The sequence below is a fragment of the Nestor notabilis genome, unplaced genomic scaffold (assembly GCF_000696875.1).
Source record: "Nestor notabilis isolate BGI_N333 unplaced genomic scaffold, ASM69687v1 scaffold2074, whole genome shotgun sequence".
Classification (NCBI taxonomy): Eukaryota; Metazoa; Chordata; class Aves; order Psittaciformes; family Psittacidae; genus Nestor; species Nestor notabilis.
The window spans coordinates 56,205-83,567 of NW_009926677.1; the positions used below are offsets into that span (position 1 = coordinate 56,205).

At 38.5% G+C, this 27,363-nt stretch overlaps 1 protein-coding gene across 1 annotated transcript in view; it reads right to left on the reverse strand.

Moving 5' to 3' along the window:
• PARP8 (poly (ADP-ribose) polymerase family, member 8) overlaps window positions 1-27,363 on the reverse strand; it is a gene marked incomplete at its 5' end in the record, with an annotated part of 106,832 nt that overhangs the window by 14,372 nt on the left and 65,097 nt on the right. Inside the window, 8 exons of the mRNA XM_010013636.1 lie at window positions 1,502-1,594; window positions 15,955-16,050; window positions 16,155-16,208; window positions 18,408-18,972; window positions 20,978-21,103; window positions 22,799-22,865; window positions 25,709-25,799; window positions 26,819-26,879. Coding sequence (XP_010011938.1) covers window positions 1,502-1,594; window positions 15,955-16,050; window positions 16,155-16,208; window positions 18,408-18,972; window positions 20,978-21,103; window positions 22,799-22,865; window positions 25,709-25,799; window positions 26,819-26,879 — 1,153 coding nt within the window. The remainder of the gene's footprint in view (window positions 1-1,501; window positions 1,595-15,954; window positions 16,051-16,154; window positions 16,209-18,407; window positions 18,973-20,977; window positions 21,104-22,798; window positions 22,866-25,708; window positions 25,800-26,818; window positions 26,880-27,363) is intronic.

Here is a 27,363-nt window from a genome sequence, read left to right on the forward strand (position 1 = left end):
AAGAAAACTGGTAACAGAGGATGAGGAGAAAGCTGAGGTATTCAACAACATGTTTGCCTCAGTCTTCACTGGCAAACTCTCTTCCCACACCTCTCAAGTGGATCGACCTTAAGGCAGGGAGGGGGGAGTCAATGGCTCAATGTCCAGATGGAGATTTGGTGACACACGATGTCCCTCAAGGGGACCAGTACTGTCTACTACCTTCATAAACAACACACACAGTGGGACCAAGCGGACCCTCAGCAAGTTCGCAGATGACACAAAACTGACTAGTGTGGTTGAGATACCTGAGGGACAGGACGCCATCCAGAGGGACCTGGACAAGCTCAAGAAGTGGGCCATGTGGACCTCAGGAAGGTCAACAAGGACTAGTGTAATGTCCTGCACCTGGGTTGAGGCAAACCCTGGTATCCCACAGCTGAGGTCTAAGAGTACTTCAGGTTGAGGAAAAGGTAGGGCTTCATCAGTACACCTCTCTCCATTTCCTACAAGGTTACAGAGGTATCCCAATGTTTGGTATGCTACATGTTACAAACCATTTTCTAACAGTGTATCCAACAGTCTTCAGACATCAGATGAAGAGCTGATCTCAGATCCCAGTCATATTCTCAGGTGAAGAAGCCAATGTGCACTGCTGCAAGCATCTTCCTTGAGGATAAGCCCATAGGCAATTTTCAAGCTGCTACCTGAATAGTTTATTTCCAGTGTCTAGACTCAGTAGCGCTCATTAAAGTTAACTGACCTGAATGTTTGCTCTTCTAGAAAAACGCAAGTTGCTTAATATGTAAATGCACAGTAAGTGACATATGACTAGGAAATCAGAGGAATGCGCTTTTCCATAGCATGTATGAACTTTTAAGATCTTAAAAGGATCTTAAACATAAGATCTTTTAACTTTCGAATTTACTGTAATCTAAGGTTAAATGGTGTTTTGGAAACACAGTTTAAAATACTTTTTTTTTTTAAGAAAATGATGATATGGTTATAACTACATTAATAACAACTTAGAGTCAGGAAGCAAGCTTCTATAAAATTCCTGATCCTTGAAAAAACAAAAAAACCTACGTAGCAACCTCAGTAAGGACTTTCCACTGTTATCTAATGATCAAAACAACAGATGCTCAGTGGATAGCTGCATCCCAAGTCCATTAACAGGAAGTAGCTTATTAATTGCAAGACTAGTAATGGCTCATTAGGTGAAAATAAATGGGAATTATCTCCAAATGACAACGGCTGCCTTTATTAACAACCCAGGTGACCTAATTGAATACAACAGAACAAGAGAACAGGGTTACTCTAATTACATGGAAGCAAAACAATGGAAGCACCTCATTAGTACTGTTTGAAAATGCCATGCATAAAACAGTGGACAAATAAATAATACTTACCCAACAGTACTCATATGGGGAATACAAGTCAAAATAAGTACTAAAAGAGACTAAGAAGACTGAGTATACTACAGAAAATCAGACATATTATAATAAGCATTAGATAATTCTACCTGAGCCCCAGTTGCAATTTCGTCAGCAGCTTCATTCATCACTCCTAATGTTTGGAAAGCAAATACACAGAGCTCCCGTTCACAAACAGTAGGCTACACAGAGAAAGAAAGTTAATTGTATTTTTGTTCTAGTTTTGGGTTCTTGGTTTTATCTTGTAATACCTATAACAAAACCCAAAGACATTTAATGCTGACTTCAAATATTAACTTCAATGTTAATTTCAAATTATGAATACATGTCAAATATTGAGGAAGATACTTCACAGAAGCATTTTTATAATCTGAAGAACAAGTGTGAAGGGCTTGTAAGTACTCACAGAGAGAAAGCCAAACATGATAAACACAAAATTACAGACATAGTGCCCAAATGTCCTTAATGCTATCCTATCAGATGCTGAAAGCTTCCTACATAATTAAAATTAATGGAGAACAAATCCAGAAACTAATAAGGGCACACCCCCTTCATAAATGCAGGATTATCCATCACAGCTTGTTACTCTGCTGTAGAGAACACACATAAAAATATCGTTTGGAAGGCAGATTTCTTAAAGAAGCTACTTTCAATTTTTAATTAATATAACAATTTATTTGTAACCTTTAAGAAAACGCATTAAGTTTTTATAGAACAAACACCATATTTGGGAAGCCCACATGTTATTCTAATAAATAAAAGCATTTCCACTCTTCTTTCAGATATTAAAAAATAATAAAACTACTCTGGTTGTTCAACCAGTTCTTTGCAGTATTTTCAAAAAATTCAATTCACAATGCCATCAACATGATCAAATAAAAAAACTTATTTAAACTGCATACTGAGTTAGAACTGAGCATTCTGCCTTCGTAAAGCACACACATCAGAAACAAGAAGAACACAGCTTTATATGAAGAGAATAGGCATGACTTCATAGGCTTCCTAATTGGTTATAACCCTTAAAGCAACCCCATGCTTATTTACTGGAAGGTAATTAGCAGATCAACTTTTTAAAGGCGCTCAAGTAATGAATCACACATTGAATTGTTTTAAGCGTTCAAAATGAACAAACAGCTGAAAGAAATACAAGAAAGAAACACAAATCAAAAACTTCCTTAAATTTGACCCCAATATACATAACTTCTTTTTATTACTATGTTGGAAACAATAAAAATGTTTTTTGGATACATCTTCTTCGAATATGTATTATTAAATCCTACCTCACTGAAAATTGAAATGTTCTTTGGTAGGCACTACCGAATTACAGTAACTAAAATTCTTAGTCTAATTACCACAGTAATCACTAAAGCATTCATAGCATTATGCTTTGAAGTTCAAGCCGTTGTCTCTAGGAAGCACTTTCAGAAATGAAAAAATGAATTGAGCACACAAAGAAAACATAAAATTCAGATGAATTCTGTTTCAAGCAACAGATTTGTCAGTAATAAGCATGCTGCTGTATTTGTAGTCGCTTGTTTCATAGCCCTTAATATTTGCCTTTGCTGGGTTTCAAAGACCCAAGACTTCAATAAGTATCTGAAGTCTACTGCATTGACATATTCTCACATCAGTTGTTTCACAAAAGCTATCATCTTTCAAGTCTAATAGAGTGTCACCCGTTTGATTTATTTTATCTGCTATGTTACAATGCATTAGGCAGCAGACGAAGCCTAACATGATCCAATTCACTGTGCCATGGCATGCTAGACAAAAAGTTTTTATTATTGTCACTATTCTTAAACCATATTTAGAAGGTGGCTTAAATCATTTGCTTAGTTGGAAGCAGGGGGCACTACCTTGACTATCATAATCAACAGTATACATAAACTTCCTTCTATTCCAGAGCAAGGAATTGCTCTGGAATAGCAGAGCAATCTAAGTTTAGCCATACCTGCCTTGAAGCAAAGCGTTAAGAAAGTACTCATTTTTGACATTTTGTTTACAACCTCAACCAAGTAAGTTATTCTGAGACTTAAAGATTGCAAAAGGAACGCTTTTTGTCATCTTTGCTCTTTTTATTTATTTGTTTTTTTTTCCTTCTCTGTTCTGATGCCAGAAATGTGTGAGAATCTGGAAGAGGCAAGTTAGGAAAATAGTCATTGTACTTATGTTTGACATCTGAAATGCCTTTATTTTCTCAGGCTGACACTGAAGCTAAGATCTTAAGGTTGGAGAACTGCAGATATGAGGAAAAGCCAGACAGCAAAATTTGAGCTCTGAAGAGGAACAGACGTTACTGCGAGAGTCTGTACAATTCTTCTGACTTTACATATTTGATGAACCTTTCTGCACACTAAATATTTTGGCTCTGCAGTCTAATGGGGAAAATAACTCAAACCCTGTAGCTATACAGACACTTCAATAGCCTGCCCTCATGTATCCAGCCTGGATGCCTTCTAACCCAAACCCAGCCATTTTAAGAGCTCTTCTGGATCCTCTTTCTGCAATTTGTCTGAATTTAAACAAATCAGATACCTTAAAGTGTTCTGAGACATATTGGTATAGCCATTTCACTGTCCTCTATTACAGTCATTAGTTAAGTTCAGCCATTTAAATTCCTTTCTTTCCCTCCAAAATAAGAAGATTGGCTTACAATTAAGAAGCAAACATTTGGAGTGCTTTTGTTTGTCACACAGTAATGACTTATGTATTCAGTGTCACATTTCCATATTTTGGTTTTGTCTGCAATTGTGCATGCTAGAACCAATGAAAACATAGGAAAGCAAAGTTAATAAATCAATTCTAGAAGACAGAGCTTAAAGAAAATCACAAGCTTTATGGGAAAACTGAGATTCAAGGCTGCTTTTACACTGCTGCTAATGTTTTGCATACTGTTTCCCTTTATGGCGTCTGCTTGCCTCTTCTCATGTAACAGGATGTGAGCCCGTGTGACATGAATAATCTTGTTCTGATTTTGAATCATAAATATGAGAAATGTCCCTAGCCTCAGTAAACAAACAAGAACAACAACACTAACACAGTTGTAAAAGCTACGCGGTTCCAATGTCATTTTTGGATACTCTTATTTCAGTTCAACTACATATACTGTTTGGCAAATTGAAATTTCTAAGAACTTTCCTGTACGTACATGAAAGTATAGACAAGTTCTTACTGATGTGGATCCATATCCACAAAGGTACAGAATACCCAACTTGTATTACATTACTATTTTCCATTGTTTTCAAAGGGAAAATACATAATAAAATTGGGCTTATGCACTAAAATATGTATTTTCAAACATGAACATTATCTTAGGTGCATGCAGCATTTTACAGAATATAACCATCCCCTTGAAGGCATGCAGAGCTAACTAGCTGGGCAACCTGTTTTCTGAAGAGGGCAGCTGTAACTGCTTTTCAAAAACAGCAGCTGCTAGCGGTCTCACATACACTTTGTTTTTCACTTGAAAGGAGAAAATTAACATAAGGCCATCGAATTTCACTAAACTATTAGCTAACTGAAGATCATTGGCGCTGAAATACTATTTAGAAGGATAATTACTCCAGTGAGGAAAAGCTGGAAGAAAATCGGAGCCAGACAGTTAATCTGAGACTGCAAATTCTTAGAAGCGGAAGGCACTGACAGAAGCAGAAAGCATTTTTTGAGTTTTTTAGGGTTTTGGACTTTTGCTTTAGCCACCCTCATTCTTTGCATGCTCAGTAGCACCAACTCAACTGCTGCTGTGATGAAAAAGGTCTCAGTCAGAGTTTCTACATGTTACAATGCACATGTTACTTCCTACAGCAGTGACTGTTAAGAGCAGACAGGCAAACAACCTAGGTCCTATGACATATTCTGGTTGGACTGATACATACTTAAAATATTTTCCAGACATTCTTTCAATGAAAAAAAGCCGAAACATTCATAGCTGATACTGATCTATCTTGCTACTTTCTGGTGTGTGCTGCAGCTATGCTCAGAAAAGCAATGTCTCAACTTTTCCTGTATCCTGAGGGATGTCACACATTAATGAAGCTGCAGAATGACATACCTAAAAACTCTCGATCTAAAAGGAGAAACTCAGGAAAAGTTCACAGCCTGACTTAACAGCAAATGTAAAAAATGGAAAAGGTAAAACTATTAGCAACCATCACCCCCCTAATAAGCAACAGGCATGGAGATGTAACTTCAAATCTCTGTTGTTTCCTACTTTCAACCATGGTAATTGTTAGTTTTTCCACAGAAGGAGCTTCTGCCTTTTGTTTCATTACTCTCGCCAGAAGGATGAGGAAATAACACAGCAGCAATAATACTGAAAATGTAAGAAAAAATTAAAAAGGGAGGGGGGAAGGGGGGAAGAAAGGGAAAGGGAAAGGAAAGGGAAAAAAGAAAAATGGGAAACGGAGAGGGAAAAAAGGAAAAGGGAAAGCGAAAAGACAGGGCAGGGCAGGGCAGGGTAGGGCAGGGCAGGGCAGGGAAAGGGGAAGAGGAAAGGGAAAGGGAAAGGGAAAGGGAAAGGGAAAGGGAAAGGGAAAGGGAAAGGGAAAGGGAAAGGGAAAGGGAAAGGGAAAGGGAAAGGGAAAGGGAAAGGGAAAGGGAAAGGGAAAGGGGACGGGAAGGAGGAAGTGTGAGGGAAAGGGAAAGGGAAAGGGAAAGGGAAAATGGAGGGCAGGGAATAGCAAAGAAGAAAAAGAAAGGGAAGAGAAGGGAACAGAAGGGAGAAGAAAGAAAGGGAAAGGGAAAGGGAAAGGGAAAGGGAAAGGGAAAGGGAAAGGGAAAGGGAAAGGGAAAGGGAAAATGAAAGGGAAAGGGAAAGGGAAAGGGAAAGGGAAAGGGAAAGGGAAAGGGAAAGGGAAAGGGAAAGGGAAAGGGAAAGGGAAAGGAAGGGCAGGGCAGGTATGTACATACACAATATGTAAAATTCTCATTCTCCGTAAGAGGACTAGAGCAAAGCATGTTTATGAATTTAAGACTTTTGAGTTTCCTAGACTGCAACAGAAAGGTCAATTCAATTCAAAACTGATAAAATGAAAAGTTTTAGGTAATTTGTAACTTAGAACATAGTTCCACAGAATTACAAGGTAAAGATTTGAGTCCAAGCTGTAATATTTCTGTATTTACTTAAATCATTACAGAGATCATGCAGAATTACCCTTAACTGTAACATAAGGTTCGTCAAGCTTCAGAGTTTAATCAATTTTGAATTATTACGATTAATTTTATTTTGAAAGGCAAGTCTAATGCACATCTGCCTACTCTGCCATGGTTTATACTTCTGATTGAAGCATTCAGGGAATAGCTCATACTAGATTAAAAAAAAACATGATTTATTGAAATTTAAATTCAACTTTATGTTTTAATAACCTTGATTGAAAGGGTTTTGCTTCATACTAAAACATTTATTTAAAAATAAACTTATTCAAATTAAGTATTTATCCACTTACACTGATTCTGGAATTACTTTAAAACTAAATAATTACCAAGGAGTACACCTGTGTCCTGACTTTTCAAATGAAGTCAAACTACTATAGGAACCTACAGACCTCTTAGTCTAACCTCAGTTCCTGGAAAAATTATGCCAATTTTACTGAATACTGCTGAAAGGCATTTAAAGAATAATGCAATCATCAGGCTGAGTCAACATGGGTTCACAAAGGTAAAGTCCTGATTAACTGATTTGATATCTTTCTATGATAAAGTCACCCACCTAGTGGATGAAGGCTGTGGATGTAGTTTTTCTGGATTTTAGTAAGTTTCTGATACTGCCCCTCACAGCATCCTTCTGGACAAGGTGTCCAACTGTGGGATGAGCGGGATCACGGTGGATTGGGCGAAGAACTGGCTGAAGGGCTGAGTGCAGTGTTGTAGTGAATAGGGCTACATCTGGCTGGCCACTGGTCACCAGTACTGTTCCTTAGGGCTCAATTCTAGCACCAGTTCTGTTCAATATATCTGTTGATGATCTGGATACAGAATTTGAATGCACCATTAGCAAGTTTGCTGATGATACCAAGTTGGGAGTTGCAGCTGACTCTTTGGAGGGCAAGAGGCCTTGCAGAGTGATCTAGATAGACTGCAGCATTGGGCAATCATTAATGGATGAAATGTAACAAGTCCAAATGCTGGATTCTGCACAGAGAACAGAGTAACGAGAGGCACAAGATTAAAGTGGGAGAGGCGAGGCTGGAGATCTACCCTGCAGGTAGAGATCTGGGGGTGCTTGTTGTCAGCAGGCTCAGTGTGAGCCAGCAGAGTGCCCTGGCAGCCAAGAGGGCAAAAACACCCTGGGGTACATCAGACACAGTATCACCAGGCTGTCAGCAGAGGTGATTCTGCTGCTGTGTTCAGCGCTGGTGCAGCCTCACCTGGAGCACTGTGGGCAGTGTTGAGCTCCACCATTTAAGAAGGATGTGGAGGTCACTGACTTGTGTCCAGAGGAAAAAGAACTGGTGACAGGGCTGGAAGGAATGTCCTGTGAGGAACGGCTGAGGGCTCTGGGCTTGTCTAGTTTGGAGAGAAGGAGGCTGACGGGTGACCTTCTTGATCTCCTACAGTTTCCTGAGGAGGACAACTGGAGAGGGAGGTGCTGAGCTCTGCTCCCTGGTATCCAGTGACAGGACGCATGGGAATGGTTCAAAGCTGCACTAGGGAAGGTTCAGACTGGACATCAGGAAGCATTTCTTTACTGAGAGGGCGGTCAAACTCCAGAACAGGTTTCCTAAAAAGGTGGTAGATGCCTCAAGCCTATCAGTGTTTAAGAGGCATTTGGACAATGTCCTTGATAGCATGCTTTAACCTTTGGTCAGCCCTGAAGTGGTCAGGCAGTTGGACTAAATGATTGCTGTAGGTTCCTTCCAACTGAAAGAGTCTATTCTGTTTATTCTCTACTATAAGCTCACCGAAGTCAAGCTACTATGATCTATATATAAGTAAAAACACTGCCAGAGAGCTGGAGTAATTTCTCTGATACCTTATGTCACTATAAAGTTATCAGGTAATCTCACAATATTCAAGTGATACATGGATCATGCTGCTAAAGACATGGGAGATACCACAGTGGTAAGCAGGTGTGACTTGGTAAAAAATAGGAGTGATTAAAAGCTATTCTACTAAACTACTGGTTATAACTGGAGAGCTGCTTTTTTTCATAAAAAGAGATAAAACCTGCCTATATTGAGGAGTAATAATAAGAAGGACCACAGCATTATTCCACAAGAATCTTGGTTCCACAAGCATTTTGGCTAAACTCCAGTCCAGCTAAACATATTTGTACACCTGCACTTTTCTCCATAGTTCAATGACACTTATTCTGTTCCAGAAACCTCCCAACCCCACGTGCTGTACTATTTCTGGAACAATAATGCTGCTGTGTTCCAGTGTGTTCCAGAGGTGGCTATAATCATACATTCAAAGGACAGAGAAATCCAAGACCTCTTCAAGTCACCAGGAACTCATCAAGGCCAAGATTTCACCCTTAATGAATAAATCATAACTGAGCACTTTGGGATGAAAAACATTCTAAAAATGAAAGCTTACTCATGTAAAAACACATGTATCAGAATTACCAGATTGTACTTATTTTTACACATCAATACAAACAACAGGTATTTCAAATATTGTCTTTCAGTATTTTACCATTCATATTTTATGGACAAAACTTTAAACAGCAGAGATGTCTGTACCAGAGTACAAATTTCAAAGAAACTAGCTTCAATATTTAGTTTTACTGAGTTTTTTATTATTTCCTACTTTGTTCTAAAGAGGCTTCAGTCTCAGATTTCAACACAAGATGGCACTCTAAAGAGACTTGTTGACTGAAAGAAAAATCACTGCGCTGAGAGGGTTGGGGGGTTTTTTTATTACCTTACTGAACACATTCTGAGATTTTTTTTTTTTTTTTTTTTCCTGTGTATAACTGTCTCACGGTTCTTCGAAATCCATTCAATCATGCTGTTTTACCAATGGCTTTAATATTCGTAAATGAGGAATTTGGGAAGGCATACAGTAAGGTAAACATTAAACCACACAAATAATACTACGTAAAAGCTGAATATGATCACAGAATTAAAGAATGACTAAGGTTAGAAGGGGTCTCCGGAGGTCATCCAGTCCAACATCTCTGCTCAAGCAGGCTCTCCTGGAAGTCACTCCAGGAGTATAGGCTCCACAACCCCTCTGGGCAACATGCTCCCATGCTCAGTCACCCCCAGAAAAGGTGTAAAAAGTAAAAATGTGTTTCCTGAATGAGGTTCTGATGGAACCTCCTGCATTTCAGTCTGTGCCCACTGCCTCTTGTCCTATCACCAGGCACCACTGAAAAGTGCCTGGCCCCATCATCTTTGCACCTTCCGTTCAGGTAGAGATCACACCTGAGCCTTCTCTTTTCCAGGATGAACATTCCCAACTCTCTCACCATTTCCTACCAGTGCTGGGTAGAGGGGAAGGATCACCTCTCTCCACCTGCTCGCAATTCTCTTGCTTAATGCAGCCCAAGATACCATCAACCTTCCTTACTGCAAGAGCACATTGCCGGCTTATGTTCAACTTGGTGTCTACCAGGGCCCCAAGGTCCTTTTCTGCAAAGCTGCTTTCCAGCTGGGTAGCCCCCAGCACATATTGGTGCCTAGTTTTGTTTCTCCCTAGGTACAGCACTTTGCACTTCTCCTTGTTGAACTGTATGAGACTCTTAGCCCACTTCTCCAGCCTGTCAAGGTCCCTCTGAATGGCACCCCATTGCTCTAGAGTATCACCCACTTCTTCCAGCTTTGTATTATCTGCAGAATCACTGAGGGTATACTCTGTACCATCATCCAGATGATTAATAAATTAAATAGGACTGGATCCAGTATTGACCTCTGGGGTACACCACTAGTTATGAGACCTCCAACTAGACTTTGTACCACTGATCACCATGCTCTGGGCCTGGACATTCAGAGAGAATTTTGAGTCTACCTCACTATCTCACCATTCAGCCCAAGCATCGACAGCTTTTCTATGAGAGACAGTGTCAAAGGCCTTACTGAAGTCCAGGCAGACAATATCCACTGCTTTCCTCTCATCTATTAGACTAGTCACTTCATCATATAAGTCAATCAAGTTGGTCAAGCTTCCGATGCTTCCCAAGAGCTTCCCCAAGATCCCCAAGCTTCCCCCAATGACTTCCCATTGGTGAAGTCATGCTGACTACTCCTGATTTTTTTTTTTTGTCCTTAATGTGCCCGGAAATGGTTTCCAGACTTAGCTGCTCCATCACCTTCCCAGGAATCAAGATAAGGGTGACTAGCCTGTAGTTCTCTGGCTCCTACCCTTCTTGCTCTTCTTGAAAATAGGAGTGACATTCATTTTCCTCTAGTCTTTGAATATGATAATACATAATAATACATTTTTATTATACTTCTTTTAATCAGATCCTTAAATACAATAACCACTTTTGTCAATGGCTTGTGACCTCATTATATTTAAATGTTTGTTATACAAATGCATGCTGAATTCCTAAACCAAGATATCTCTCTTTTGTTGCTCTCTTATAGCAACAAAACTGTTGCATTATTAAAATGCGACTTAGTCCTTCCCTAAAATATTATCAGCTCTAGAGTAACAAGAGAAAATTCATATGACATTAAAAAAAAGTTAATAGTCTTTTAATATATAACCAAATAATGCTTAAGTTTCTTGAGTACATTAAATCTGCTTTGGAAAATACATGATTTAGCTTGATGAATCAAATCATGTGGTTAAAAAGTAACTTTGGAGGTCAGTTAGAGCTTTTATTCTCTCATACACGACTAGCTTTATCTAAACTTTATCTAAAGCTTTAGAGAAAGCTAGAATTAGCTTTCTCTGAAGCTTTATCAAGCACTGGAACAGGTTGCCCGGAGACACTGTGGAGTCTTCATCTTTGGGGATTTTCAAAAGCCAGTGAAAGACAGTGGATGAAACAAGCTCCAGTTTCAGCAGTTTTTCACTAAAGGCACATGCCCCATAAAAGAACATCTCAGTATTTTAGAAACAGGTTTGTGGAAATCATTCAAATTTCCTAAGTTTATTTCTAATATTTAGTCTAATATGGTAGTTAGACAGAAATCTGGGTAATCTACTCAGCTATTTTAACAACATACACATGAAAGATTCACCAGCTGAAATGCCAGAAAAAAAGCACTTCAAAATACATTACTGAAACCATCAAAATGTAGCAATTAATTACAAATAATAGTCCATGTCTCTCATTTATCTAAACAACTTCCCTGTTGAGAAGAAATTTGAAGACAGTAACATGCGGCAAACGATTCAAATGAGCAGACTCTTGCTGTTTTCAGTAGGTTTACCAGGTTTGCCTTCTCCATCTCTCCTCAGCACAAAACCTGTGTCTGACCTTGTACGTCCCACTGGTTTTTGAAACTGAGCAAAGAACTACTTCAGAAGAGACGGATGACACCACTCCTGAGAGCTGTGCAGCGCAGGTCGCCTTGCAGAAGGATGCACTGTGATTCATTACATGAGATAAGGGACCTGTTTGGATCTAAAGGCTGCAGTTCCAATCCTCTCTAAGGATTTCAAAGCTGTTTCTTAATCCTTCTATGAAGACTGAAATATGTAGGATTCAGATCATCATTAGGAATAACCTCATGAATGTTATGGTCTACGTTATGCATGAGATTAAATAATATTTTTTCTTCTTAGGATACATGTGTTCACTGAATTTTCCCTGTGCTTTGCAGAAATCCTACAAATCATGTATGCAGAGATTTTTGGGAATGTAACGGTTTGGTAGTATTCTATGTACCTGTGTGTCCCTAAACATCCCATTTAGCTTTTATAACTTTGGGTGCACTGTAAATAATCATTAAGTCTTACCCTGGTCTTGAAATAAATACTACAGAAAAATGCTATGATAAGAAAGTACATTCATCCTCATCTCATTTGGAGTACAAACAGGAACTGTAATTCTGGTCTTCTGCACTGAATTCCAAAGGAAACTTTTGGAGCTCAAAAGAAAATAGGTTGTTCCAAAAGAGCCACACCTTGTAAAGAAATTCACAAGAGAAATCTAAGAATTTTGTCTTTATTCGTCTTTAGTAAGTCACTAAGGTATCCTCTCAATTTATCTTTACTAAGTGACCAAGATAGATAGACTAACAATCCAAAGATTCCTGCATACAACAGCATTCCTGAACCAGCATGGAACATTCGAACATTTACATGATTAGACTAGTATCATGGGCTCTGGAGCAAGGCAGGTGTCCACTGTAAGAGCATAAAGCCAAACATACGCAACTGTCTTATGCAGCTGTTCTGCAATAGACATCTTCTGTACTTTGATATGTCTGCCATGTGGACCTAGTGTCTAAATTAAGCTATACAAAAAGACACATCTTGTAATCGAGTTGCTCTCATGTTACGGGAAGGAAGATGTCAATATTTCTAGAAAGCAAAGTAAACTGACATAGATATTAAAACCAGACTACCCCACAGAAAAAGTTTACTAGGAAAAAGAAACACAGTTCTGAGAAGAAAGCTTTTACTGAGAGAGACTGATTTAAAGATACTTTATAACTAAGATAAGAACACAGCCTGTAGAGCAAATCTGCAGAAAGGAAAAACTTCATCTCTCAGTTTTACTTGGTGTCTTCAGCTGTCCTGAGGATGAGACATCTGAATTATGTGAATGACTAAAAAAAACCCTACACCAAGGTAAGAGAGTTTACAGTATTACAACAAGGTAGTTATTGTGTGATGGCAATTGCTGAATTTTTTAAACTGCATTTCAAGACAATTGATTTAACTACATTATAGTTCTGCCAAGGTGTCAGGCTGACATACTAGAGGATTACAGAATCAAATTTTTGACTGGCTTCTTTGCAGTTGCGTAAGACTCTACTAAACACCAGAAAATCAAGCCTAAATACATTTAAAATAACTTGTCAAGAAATAACTTTGCTATGCTTTTATAACTTCATATGCCTTCTTTGTTGTTGAAAAAAAGGTGCAAAAAGTAGAAGGGAAACTCATCATTAAAGATACACCCAGATATGACCCTGCGTGCATCTGTGTGGAGGAACTGTTCTTTAGAAGAAGAGTCTGTTGAACCATCGAGAGCTATTATTTACTCTGTGGCACCTCTTATGATACTACCAGCTACATGTAGAGCCTATCCAAGTAATGACTTTGAGAAGCAGACATCTGTAGAAAGCAGGATCTAGACAAAGAGTCTAAAAATACAAGCAGACCTTGGTGAGGCTGTGATCATTATGAAAACCGGCAAAGCTACTGTCATATCCAAAGTATGAGAACACTAAAGCTCTTTATGAAGGCCAGAGTTAATACATACTGGATCCATTAAGCACCAAAGGCCTTGCCTTAAATGAAACTCCCCTGCATTCTGCTTACTTAAGTACTCTATTTCTGAGATCCACCACTGCAGCAGTATTAAACAAAGTATTCTTTCAGTTGGCTCATTCTTTATTCTCTTTATACACATTAATTATATATGTATGGATGTATGCTTGTGTGTAGCTGAAGCATGTAAATAAACCTTACAATTGCCTACTTCAGGCTGCTTCTGTCAGAGCTCTCAGTAGATTGAAGCATAAATCTCCTTAAGACACTTTGGCAAGCTGATGCTTGATTCAAACTGAGATCCTTTCTCACCTTCTACAGAACTGAAAACACATTAATGGCTCTATACGGCTTATTGAGTCGTTCAAGCATGCACAGAGCATGCTACATTTCTTCCCACTATCTCCTTCTCCCTGGGTTATATAATGAAACCCTTTCACTTTTGCAAAGCTTGGTAGGTCATGCTGCTTGCAAGGGCACTGTGGAATATATGTTTAGTGGCAAACATGTTTGCACTTCCTTTTCTTTTGAAGCACCAACAAATTCTCAAACAGATAACTAAAATGACCCCTCCTTAAGACAAAGACAAAAAAGATTAATTCTGAGGGATTTTAATCTCTAAGGAAAAGGAAGAAGAATTAACATTTTTGTTTAATTTAGAGCAGGCGACTTTCCATTCTGTTTTCTCTCAGTAGTTCATCATGTGAACAGGAATAAATCCTACTGTTTGCTTTCTCCTATGGATAATAGATAAAACCCAATAATTTAAATAATTCTATTATCCAAATGTTAGTCACTATCCAAACATTACTCACTTTGTCTTATCTCATCCTATCACAGGTAGTATGCACAGCAGTGCATTCAAAGATGAACAAGGGACTGATGCCTTTTCTTTAGACTTCTAATCAGGGTTTGGCTGCTGATAAATCTAGCAGAAAACTGCATTTTTAAAGGGTAGATATGAGCTCAAAGGGGTGAAAAACTACATGATAGTATTTTCAAAAGTACAGAGCTTTAACCATGACTTAAAATGCTGATAACTGAATATGTAGATGCTTTTGCAAATCCTATTAGCAGCCTATTTAAATAACCTGCATGCACTCAGGATGCCTGACCGCGGTGCCACCAAGTGTCATAGGGGATGACACTGAAGTGACTTCTGCTACCGTATAAACAATAACTGTTCTGAATTTAGTTCCATGGAACTATCACAGATGATGTCTGCTTCAACTTACATGTAGTTGCTGTCATGGGTTCAGCCAACAATTGTTCACCACATGGTGGAGAAACTGGCAGGTGTGAGACCATTCACACACTGGTATTACACAGTTTTCCATAGCTTTAATATTTAAGGTTACTTGGGATTCCATAGATTCTGGACTGGTGAAATAAGAATGACTCTAAACTGCAAGATCAGTCCTAATGGTAAGAATTTTATTCTCCTAATACACTCTTCTACAAAGTTGTACTGATCCAGTAGCTCCAGGCAGAGTGTGTCGCTCATCATCAATCCTACTCTTTTTTCACTGTATGCATTCACCAAATCCATGAGAGGGTACAACATTCAGCAAGCAAAATTCCTGATTCACAGTTACACAGGAATGAAAGGAAGGAAGAGCTGCCTAACTGGTCAGACTTTTGGGTGTACAGTGCCTCTGGACTAAGTCACTGATAGATCAGACACTCCATAGAGCATCTCCTTCTACTGCCTTTTTTACCACATTATGGAGGATGACTCGTTCCTGAGGCACATGAGCAAAAGAAGGTCAGAAGAACTTCACAGCCTTGTGGCATTAACACCAGTGCATCTGAGTACCCTGGTCATGGCTTGGTAAGTGCTCAAGGAGCAAGGTGACGCTAAGCTTTTGAAAGAATGCTAGAGGACTAGGAAAGCATTTTAATGCCCTTCCTCTATCTTATTCGGTTATGACTAGCACAGTAAAGTCCAGTGAAATATACCCCCCCTTTTATGTTTCTATGATATTAAACAAACCTGATTTCTGTCTCCCTTGATTGCAATACACTTTTATTTTTTTTAAATTATAGCTAGATCTGTCTGATTTGATTTACATTTTTGCAACTTAAAAGGATATTAGGATGAAAAGCATCTGAAATATTTCAACAGTTTTGTAACAGGTTTGTATGGTCCACTGCTGTGTAAGGCATTATGAAATGTAGTGTTTATCCCAACAAGCACACCACTTACCCTCAGCATAGGGCCGTTCTGGAATACATGGGGTTCATCACAAACGACACAGTATTCATTCAATACTGGTATCCGCTGCTCAGCAAATTCAATAGTCTGAGAACAATGAAAATGAGAATAACAACATCTGCTTAAAAATAATTATCAGTCAAGCTCATGCTTCACAGTGTTTCATAAATGGGTAAGAGATGATATCGTACCTGCACAAGAAAGCCACGGTCTCGAACTGGAATGCATTTTGCACCACAACTCTGCTGCAAGGGAAAAGTCAAGGCAACTTCAGTGTTGGTAGACTAATTACAAGGAAATCATAAAACTTTTTTTTTTTGGTGTGCAAAATGTTTATTAAAATCTTTGCATCTAAAAAGATCCCTCATTTGCGTAAACCAGCCATTACAAATTATCAATCCTTTTTCTGCTGCTGAGCATGGGGTAGCCTTTTAGCATTTCATTTTAGTTCTTAAATCTCACGAGGTTTTCCATCTCAGCATCCCAAAACCTTTAATCTCAACTGGAAACACTGCTGCCTTCACTCCATTGTAACAAACTAGCACTTGCTAATTAGATTACATTTTAACTGTGTATTGTCTACCCAAATATGGGCTATCTGCTTAGGCTTCAAAGACTTATGTAACTCTCAGAACACCTGGAAAGCTTCTTCTTCTATGTTTACGAAGATCTTACTTCTGTAAGCACCATGCTAACAGTTCTCTGTGCTCAGATCCCATTCAAATTCTTTCTGCCTTTTTCTTTCAACACGTAGCAACATAAATTAGAAGGAACTTCTGTTACAGGAGTCAGTAAAGTACAAAATACCCTCTTGGCTGAAATTTATCTCAATTAAACCTAGTTTTGAGCAACAGTCAGATCAGCTCCATTTACGTAAAGCTTGCTTTGTTTCTCTTTATATGATGGTTGTTTTTTTTTTATTTCTCTAACTGTCTAATTGGTCAGCTTTTTCCTTTTTTCTCCTGGGCAAACCATCCTACTGGTTTTTTTTCCTGGCCAAACCATCCTATTGGTACTCATTCAAGTATTTTAGCTTCAAATATTTTAGCTGAGAAATGAACAGAAGTTAGGGTCCTTATTCATCACTTCCACATTCCACTGACTTCAAATTGCAGTCAGGCACCCAGGTTACCCATACATCTAATGTCTTCATGTAAAATGTGAAATGGACTCCTGACACCCTTTCACTAACATCAGCACCTGACCATGTATGTGATAATTTTCCCTCAAAGTAAATGCATTCTCACAATAAATTACTGGTAGCTTTTATAGACTGTCAAGCAGGGCTTGCATTTCTTCCATATCAGCTGGTATCAGTAATGAAACCACTTAGTCAACTCTTCGTTATCTTTTCAAAACCAATGGGATTTTTTCTATTAACTTCAGGAGAGAAAAGCTTGCTATGTTAAGACATCCTCTGCTGATTCAGAAAAAAATGCATCTTTACTGTGACAAGTAAAAAGTCTGTTGGCTCACCTTAAATTAATTTTACTGTGCACATTACAGGAACCAGCCACACAGAATGTATATAAACGGTTTTATGATAGTGTATCACTGCTTTTAGACCCGATGAGTATAGCTCACAGCTTATTAAACTAATTAACCATAAGACATGCAATGTAATTTTGTTATGCAGAATGCACTATTTTGAATATATGTATGGTATTTTAAGCAAGAATCAGCTTTTTTTTTTTCTCGCTGAGAACATCAAGATACCAATCAGGCTAAGGGAAGCAGACTATCTCTTAAGTGCCTCTCCCCAAATATAACAGGAAACAGACTGGTGTCTTGGAAGAGTACAAACAGACCCACTCTTTCTTCCAAAGTATAAAAGTCATCTTTAAAGAAGCGAAAGAATGAATTGTGAGAGCTCACTCATCTTTTTCTTAAATTTAAGATTATGTACTACCCCTTGTTTTTCGAAGTGATTATGTCTCTGGGGAAAGAAAGGGAGCCGGTGTGGGCCTAATCCCTTCCCCAACCTCTGTCTGTCACCAAAGCATTTGAAGATTTAACCTTTCACAATGCACAAATGTGCAAGAGGTGAACTGAATCACAACTGCATTCCCCACGAAGGAAACAGGGAAATGAGGGAACACATGTACGACCAAGCCAGAAATACACTCCCTTCTTCCTGCTGCAAAAGAAAAGGCAGGGAAGGAAGCAGATGACTGAACTTTTCCCATGGCCAGCAGCTGTACATCGAGCTGTATGTGATATATAAAATCTCTGTCTTGACCTAAGCAAATTCTGATTTTATAACTTAAATACATGCGCATACACAGTTGTTTAAATCCTCCTTAAGAAGCTGACTACATTACCCTTGTCTTTCAATATATTCAATATATCCAATATAAGCATTAATGCCTTTGCATAGTAAGAATAAAAGCATGTTTGGAAAACAGTAAGAGGGAAATGAGCAGAATAAAAGAATTATTACGCACAGCAGCTTGTGAAGGTGATGATGAAGATGGTGTTAAGATACCAATAAGCCCTGAGGTAAGAGAGAGCCTCCTGCTCTCTGCTATGGTGGACTCCTTGAAAGGCTCCATCTTGGATGATTTAGGGGCATTGGAGCAGGTCTTGCTGAGTAACTTGTTATTCTTCAATCCATCCAATTCTTCCATTCTAAGATTACTGGAGTAGGACCTGCTTAAAAGTTTGTGGGGCTTCAAGGTGCTGTTGTGCTCACATCGAGGATCCCCAGAACATGACCTACTTAACAGCTTATGGGGCTTTAAAGCGATGCACTCGTCCTGCTTGACAGCCGCAGAGCAAGATCGGTTCAACAGTTTGTGCGATTTAACAGCCATTGTCTGTTCAGCCCTCGGGTCGCTCGACAACGAGCGGCCAAAGGTTCTGTGAGATTTTGTGGTACACGCATCCTCCGCCTTCACTGTGCTAGAGCAAGTCCTTCTAAGTAGCTTGTGAGTTTTGGAGATGCCATCCTGTTCTGACTTCAGTTTTGACTTGTTTTTGCCACAGCCAGGTGGAGGATAACTTGGCGACCTTGAAAATAAAGAAGAGGAGAATGTTGGAAAATAATCAAAATCCTGTGCAAATTAAGCAAGACGACACGTACATAAAATTTTTTAAGTGTTACCTGTCTTTATGTATTTCACTAGTGATAAATGCAGCCCAACATTAAAAAATCAACAACTGTACATAGGACTAATTTTCTAGTACCAAATAGACATCTTACTCCTGTTCACTCACAGTCTCATTGATCAAAAGATGACTAACTACTTAAGCAGAAGTTAGAGCTATATCCTTAAAGCTGTTTGTAAAGGTCTCCATGTCTTTAAACAAACCATTTATTCAGGAAATCATCTTCAAAACAAAACCCACATGCTTCTTATGAGACTATAACAAATTTTCCTTATGAAAATCTATCTTTCCTATATCACCACGATGGCATGATCCCATTAAAAGTTCGTCATCTGGATACAGCATAACAAATCCTATGTCCAGATCCAATGGAAGACATAATGAGCAATGAAACTTGCATGCTGTATATCAGATTTAACCCAGCTGAAGTGCACATTATTTTTAAAACCCTCATAATAATCTGGGTGCTTTGTGAAAGACAATTTGACTCCCTTCTTTCCTTTTTTAGACAAATTCTAACACTAGAAATGAGGACGTGAGGAACCTAAATTATGAATGCAGAAAGAACAAAAGGTTTTGATGAAACAAAATTCACATGAACTGTCACATTTCTGTAAAGTTCACATTCTCCTGTCCTTTCAAAGCAATAACATGTAACAGGTACGCTGAATCATTTTTCTATGCTTCATAAGCAACCCCAGTCTCTGGAGTATTGTCTGGGCTTGGATCAAACAGACAAGTGAAATCCCAAGGGAAAAGACTGGCAGATTTCCCCATCCTGTTAGCAAGTCACAACAGCGGAAGATGCACGTGGTGTTTGCTGATTCATTGTTGCAGTTGGCTCACTACTACCCTCCTGCAGATAGGAGGTATGGATGGAGCTCGTGGGAGAGGAGTGGTCTTTGCATTTGGGATGAGCCGTCTTTGGACAGGCACTACAGCAGCAGCCAGATCAAGAGGAGAGAGATTGGGCTGGCTTTTTTATGCCCGTTACGGCTAAAACCAAACCCCAGGCTACAGCCTGCTCTAGGCAATGGTGTTTGGCATAGTAAGGAATGGGTAAGCTTTCTAGTCAAAACACCATCTTCCTTTTCTACCTTTGAAAAGACAAATAATCTTTTGTTATCTTTGTCATTCTTCCTTTCTTCAATGTTAGTGATAGCTGTACTCCCTCTCATTTTATACATGGAATGTAGAATGGCAAAATTCATTAACAAGAAGGAATGTTCAAAGAAGCATTCAATTCAAATGCATAGGAGTGATGTGTGAACCCTCCATAAGCAGGAAAACATGCTAGACTAAATAGTCCCATTCCTGAAAAAGGTAAAATCAGAGTCTGATTTTACGTACACTAAAAAGTATGAGTAACTGGCAGAAGTCATAATGAACTCAAATGAACTATTCACAAACTACTTCTTACGTTTTTAATGCCTTTGTTCTTTGAAATTCTGTGCCTGCATTTCAGAAGTGATGACCATTAATGCACTCAAAACAGCAGAGAGGGTCTTTCATTAATGACCATTGTAGTTTTAAAAAATTAAAAATACACAGAGCTGTGTATTACTTGTATGTATTACTTATGCTTACATTCTTGCTATTCGAGTAACAGTCAAATGCTACCAAGCTAACAAAAATACAAGTTAAATAAAATAAATTACTTCGAATTTTAGATGAAACATGGCTGTTTCAGAGAGCAGGACACTGAAATTCCCTGCCTTCAAATAGTCTTAGAAGCTGTAGTACCTAGTTCACTTTCGATATCATGCAAGGCAAGGACTGGAAACCCATGAGGTAAGATATAAATAGAGCAGCTCTCTGTGGAGAAAAGTCAACCTTTCACCTTGTGAAGTCTGCTGTGGATTTAGAACAGGATATGACGGTAAAAGCTCATTTGCCTTGCTATTACCTGCGCAATGTAGAAAAGATGTGCAGAGGGGATTTCACCTTTTTGTCAGACACCTTCTTATTGTGCGTACAATTAGACTTCTCTTTGCTGTTCTTCCACTGTTGTGTAACAAATGTCTGCATGATTCTGCAAATCAAGGAAAAACAAAAGGTTTTCTTAACCTAGCCAAGACATAACTCACTTTAATACTAGGGTCTCCCTGCTCACCATGTAGGCAACACAATGCAATGTCTCCAGTCTATAGGCATGTATGTGGACTCATGGCTGGATGCATCAGCTCCTCAAAAATGCTTTTTTTCCCCAAGTAAAATCAATTTACATGGAACTCGTACTGAGTACAGTCTATGTAAACAACACTGCAAGACTTATGCTGGTATGTCTCTTAATGGAAATACACAAACTGATTCAAAGGCTCCCATACAACTACATGCTTCTGTCTCTCAGGGACTACAAAGGTAGGCTAGAACATCCACGCTGCTTGAGTAGGAGCATATTCTCCTAAGGCACAAAATGAAGGTAGGGATGTTGCATGTTACACTACCCAAAGAGGGTTTACAGAGAAGACAGAGCCAGACATTTCTCAGAGATGGACAGCAAAAGGCAGTGGTGACAAGTTGCAACAAAGAAAGCTAAAAACCATAAAGGCTCTAAAAAGAAGACATCCACAAGAAGAGTGGTTATGTACAATAGGTTGTCCACAAAGGTTGAAGATTTCACAGCTGAACTGCCTGAGACTCTGAGTCAACTAATCTGACTTTGAAGTGTGTGTTGCTTGGAGCAGGAGGTTGCAGTAGGTGACCTCCAGCAATTCCTTCCAAGCCAAATTACTTTGTGACTAACCTAGATGTGGGAGTCTTTGAGTGATACAGTCAAGGTGGCAGTTTATTGGTAATTTGGTGAATCTTCAAAGATTAATATCCTGTTGCCACAGCCATGAGGGGCCATGGCGATTGACGGGTATTCTGACTTCTGCTCACCTGTGAATTATGTAGCTACGTCCTTGAAAATGTCTTATAGGAACCTTTAGTAATTATCTGGTGCACAAATCAGAGCAAGTGTAAGTACTGAAACATTTAAAGTGGCAGTTGATGTCTGGGGAATGTTTCATTTTTTTTCTTTAAAGTCATGTTCCCTAGAGATTTAAATAACATTGCTTCATTTGTAAGATACTGAATTTCTCTGAACATCAAACAGCAAAAGATTTGTTTTTGTTTTTTTTTTCTTAAGGGATTCTTAATGTTGTAATGGTCAGATATTAAAGCCTATATTCTTGTCATTTTATTACACATAGACAGCATATGTGAGAAGATGACTCAGCAAAATTGTATTAAATTGAATTGTACCATGAAATGAATACATGAAACTGCTATTTTTTCCAACTGTTCTTCCCTCTTATCCTCAAACTGCAGATGGCCTAATTACCGTGGTACATCCTAGAGGCCGCCATGAAAGCATAGCCCCCTTAGGGTAAGCATGATGCTCAAAAGATTCCTCTCCAAAGGCTTCACCAGCTAAGCAGAAACATGAAATTGAAGACTCCCAGCTACAGTCTTTTGAACTTCTGCAGCTTACTTTCTAAATGGCAGCAAAGTGACAGAAAACCCTGGCAGGCAGCACAAATCAGGTTCTCCTGAACAACTGTCAAAACTGCACTTAAAAAGGCAAGTCCTCCTATTTTTTTGCATAAGGAAAACAAGTTCAAACCACTTTGATTCCACCAACTTGACAACCTGTGAAGTTTATGCTACTTGACATGATCCGGGAACTTAAAAGAGTGTAGTATTTGCCTAAAAACAGGGGTTTACACTTTTCTAGACTTACTTTTTCAGCTGATGTCCGAGCCCAAATCTTTCCTTAGTAGAGATCTGAAATACATCCACAGTTGGCACTACAGAAAAACGAGATACTGTTGATATATGAACTTACAGCAATAATCAAGAACTTATGACCATATAAGTCATATATAAGGGCCCTGCTTCTATCTGGACTTTTATTACAGACAATGTCACTGAAGTAATGGTGAAAGTGGACATGTCATCAAAGTCTATTAAGAAACTAATGGTCAATTTTGGAATATCAGCTAACATAATTTGTATTTTTACAAGTAAGTATTCTAGAAATTGAATTCTCCCTTATCTACCTCTTCCCACTAATTTTATTTACAAAAATGTATCTTGATTTTTTATATTATTCAAGTACTAGAAAGCAGCATCAGATTAGATGTATCTGGACTGGTAATTCATCTCCCCTAATCTCTTAAACTTTGTTCCAAGGAAGTACTCTTTACAAACTACAGTTCCTGTGACCATGAAGAAACCCAGAGTGAAATAAACTGAATTAATTAGTATCCGGGCTTTCTTTCTGATGGCCTTTTAATACAAGATCTCTAACTGTCATCTAAGTGCCGGGTATATGAATTCCAGTGGCCAAGGATTACCCCAAATTTTCCTCAGGACTTGTGTATGGGGTGTAAGCTGGAAATTAGCTCCTGGTATTACTAAAATCCTTTACAACATTTACTAGATAAAAGTGGCAGATGGAATCCAGCACTGCTGAGAGTGCCTCAGGTCCTCAAGGCAGGACAACAGCCAACACATGTACAAGCACGAATAGACTTCATACTTAGTATTACATAAGATGGTAATGACTACAGTAAAATAAAAAAGAAAGGAAAACAAAAACCCTGGGGTTGTTTCAAATTTTCTTAGAAAAAGTAAATCAGTACTTTAAAATCTGTATTATTCTGATTTTACTCAGAATGCCAAAGTTTATTCTTTAATTTTGCTTTAATAAATTAGACTTAAAATTAAAATACAATATATCTAACCTGGCTATCCAATTTCATGTAGCTCAAAGCCCTGCAGATAGCCTTTCTCTGATGTTATTATTCAAATATGATCTCTTCCTTTAAAAACAAACTGATGACTTTTTCAAAAGGGATGAATGATTTGATTAGGGGTAGCAATGTCTTTAGATCTCTAAATTTAGGCCACATAGTGGTGAGGGGATATTTTCAATGAGAAGCATTGTATCTAGAACAGCAATCTTAAAATCTGGTATCTAGACTACTAAGCTCTACAGCCAGATGAGACATCCCAGTACCTCCAATTGCTGATTCATCCTCATCCAAGACAGTTTTCTAAGGCATGTGGGAGGAACTGTCCACAAGTACAATAATGAGACAAGCTATTAACTAGAAGAATGACTGACTAAAATCAAGATCTCATACAGCTACAAGGTGGTATTAATACCCCCCACATTGTGCTTTGGAGTATACTGCATTTCTGTTTCTTTTAGTTTTATTAACACAAAGTACTATAGGAGAAAAAATGTAGCATAAAGTTATCGTCCAGTAGTCTCAATAAAAAACATATATAAGGGGGTAGAGGAATTCACAGAGAACTAAACACAAAAGATGTTGGATCTCACTGTGCTTTTGTGGTAAATAAAGAGACACGGCTGCAACAGCAGCTGAGCTCATAAAACCAGTATTCCTGAAGCACTTGCCTCTGGCCCTGATCTTGCCTTTCTTGGTACTCAGGCACTCCCACAATCAGTCAGCTGCAGGACTGGGAACTAACCTTCCTATTTTAACCTTGCCAGCGGTGCAGAAGATGTTTTGATGTTACTTCTCATTTCACTAGATCCTTTCTTACTACATGCTGCTCTTCACGCGTCACCTTCTCTTATTTGCTGCATTTTTATTTTTTAAATTACATTTTGATAGAAATACTCTGAACACGAACTCTGCCGCCTGCTATAGCAAATACATATTTTAAGATCTGCATATTTACAAAGAAAGATTTAAGCAATATGAGGCAAAAATACCAAAGTCAAGTAGAAAAAAAAAAAGAAGTAAAAAAGATCGATATATTGAAATGCTTATTTGAATGAACAGAATATAGCTTATAGTTAGTGTCGGCAGGCAGCATATCCTGAAATAGCTCATTGGGACAGATTTTTCTAAACATATTATGACTGGAAATATCTATTCATTTTCTGGAGGCAGAACTCTTCCACAGATATAAGCCTGAACTGACAGCTTGTACTGGAAGCCTCCAAAGCCAGGCAAATTATGATCTAAATTGCAACTTACTTCTGACTTCCCACTGTAAAAACATATCCAAAGTTGAATTCTGCATATGAATGTTTCCAGATCTTCAGCTGATTCTTCAGGAGTTTGACCAGTTTTACTCTCAAGAGAATGGTTTACTCACTTAACTCAATCAAATCTAAAGATTCCCAGATTTCACAGTCATATAGAAATTAGAAGCTGAAAGAATAATTACCATATTCAAAGGTGTATGAAAAAATGCATACGCGTGTGCTGCACAGGTCTGTGTATGTCTACCTTACCAGTGATAACTCATCTGTGCAGATGATGCCTGACTTTTCAAATCAGGAATCACAAATTAGAAACTACAGATGTTCATTCCCTAACCCTGGCTCCCAGGGGAAGCAGCTGAATTTCAAAGGATATCAGGTAACGAAGTTCCAAAAATCAATCTGTGGAAGCTTAAATTAGATGTTCATGTCATTATTGAGGGCCTAAGCCATGCAAACATGTTTAAGCATAATTTCAATACTAGTGGGACTGCTCTCCGTAGATTAGCAGTAGATCTAAGTGCATTCAGGGTCAAAGATTTGGCAGTGAATGAGTATCTACCACCTTTTACATGGCTTGGACCAAGACACCATACAAGGCATACGAAGAATACACAGGTAACTAACCTGGGCCATTTAAGTACTGTGTAAGCGAACAGTGCAATCGCACTATTATTGGCTCCGTGCGAATTACATCCCAAGCCACAGCAATCTCTTCCTAGGTCAAGATAAAAAGAAAGGAACAGACACCATTTGCCATCACATGAGGAACTGATGCATTTTGTCGGTACACCTTAGGGTTGTTATAAACACCATCCATCCATTTACCCAGTAGCGGTAAATCTACTTTAACTTTAAACTGGAGACTCAGGACAAACTATGGCCTGCTGTTGCCCCTAAGAGTAGTGTTAGACTGCTTCCAGTTCTTGAATATGCTCATTTAAACTGGTGCAGGCGGACAGATTCCCATCTACCAAGAGATACTGTTTCAAAGCTGAGAAGCAAAGGAGCAAATGAAGATAGAAAGTAAACTCATTCGAAAACATAAGGCAAAGGGAACTTCTGGTCCTTTAGACTGATTAAAATAAGGTACGATCAGATTTTTTTTAGATTTTTAGAAAAGCCCAAGAACAATTATGTTATGTGCTGTGCTGACCTGATAACATGACATATCTGTGCAGAAGCTAGTGATGTCCCTACAAGCACTGATTTTTATTCTCTATTTAGAGGGTTGGAAACTACTGCACAGATGAAGTAAGTTCATAGTTAATGACAGCATAACTGTTACAGAAGCCATGCTGCCAGCCTCAGCACCACTGTGCTGTGTCTCCTCTGACTTTCAAGCTTCTCCCTGCTCAACTGCAGATGTTAACAAGCACACAGGATTGCTCCAGTCTTCTTCCCTCCAGGACTCTGAAGTGCTCTCTCCTAACTAATGTCTAGGACAGCAAAAAAATAAATGTAATTCAATTCTATCAGTTAAAACACCATTCACAAGGCATGTTTGAAAGAAAATGCACACGCAATAAATACAAGGCTATAAAGCATTTTAATAACAGGGTCATAAAAGGAAAAGGAAACCTTTCCGCTGAGTAGCAATCAGTCATGTGACAGCCACTTGTGAAAATCAAGACTCTGAAAAGAGAAAGTCTAGGTGGCTGTCTAGAGAGTCTGAAGTGCAGGAGAATTAAACGGGTATTAATGTTCATTATGTAATACTGTGATTAGATTACTTACATCAAGAAAGCTAACATCAATATGCAGATCAATATCTACATCATCAATGGCTCCGTATTCCCTGAAAAGAAAGAATTACATTACATTACAGCTCTTCAAGATACTACTCAGCCCAGAAGTACTTACAACAGGGAAGATTATATGAAGGATAATCTTGTCTGTAAAATCAGAATGGTTATAAAATATGTATTTACATAGATTGGACCAATATTCACAGTGGGTGACTGACTGCTGCACTGACTTTTTCAGTGGATTTTGCTTAAACAGGCTAAATATTTTTTCCTACTAATTCCCCAAATTCTCTCTCCATTGCTGTTATTTATTTTTGTGTCATGTATTGAACAAATAAATCAAGAAAACAATAATGGTCACATGCTGCTCCTATAAATGACAAAAGAAAACCCTAGTTAATTTTCAAAAGTATTTCAGGTTAACAGCCAGTAACCTAAGGAGAAGCTTGCGATAAAGACAAATGCAACACAACTTAGAGGGTGGCATATTATACCTGTGAGACTACTTCATGCATTCAAGCATTTGTTTGTCAA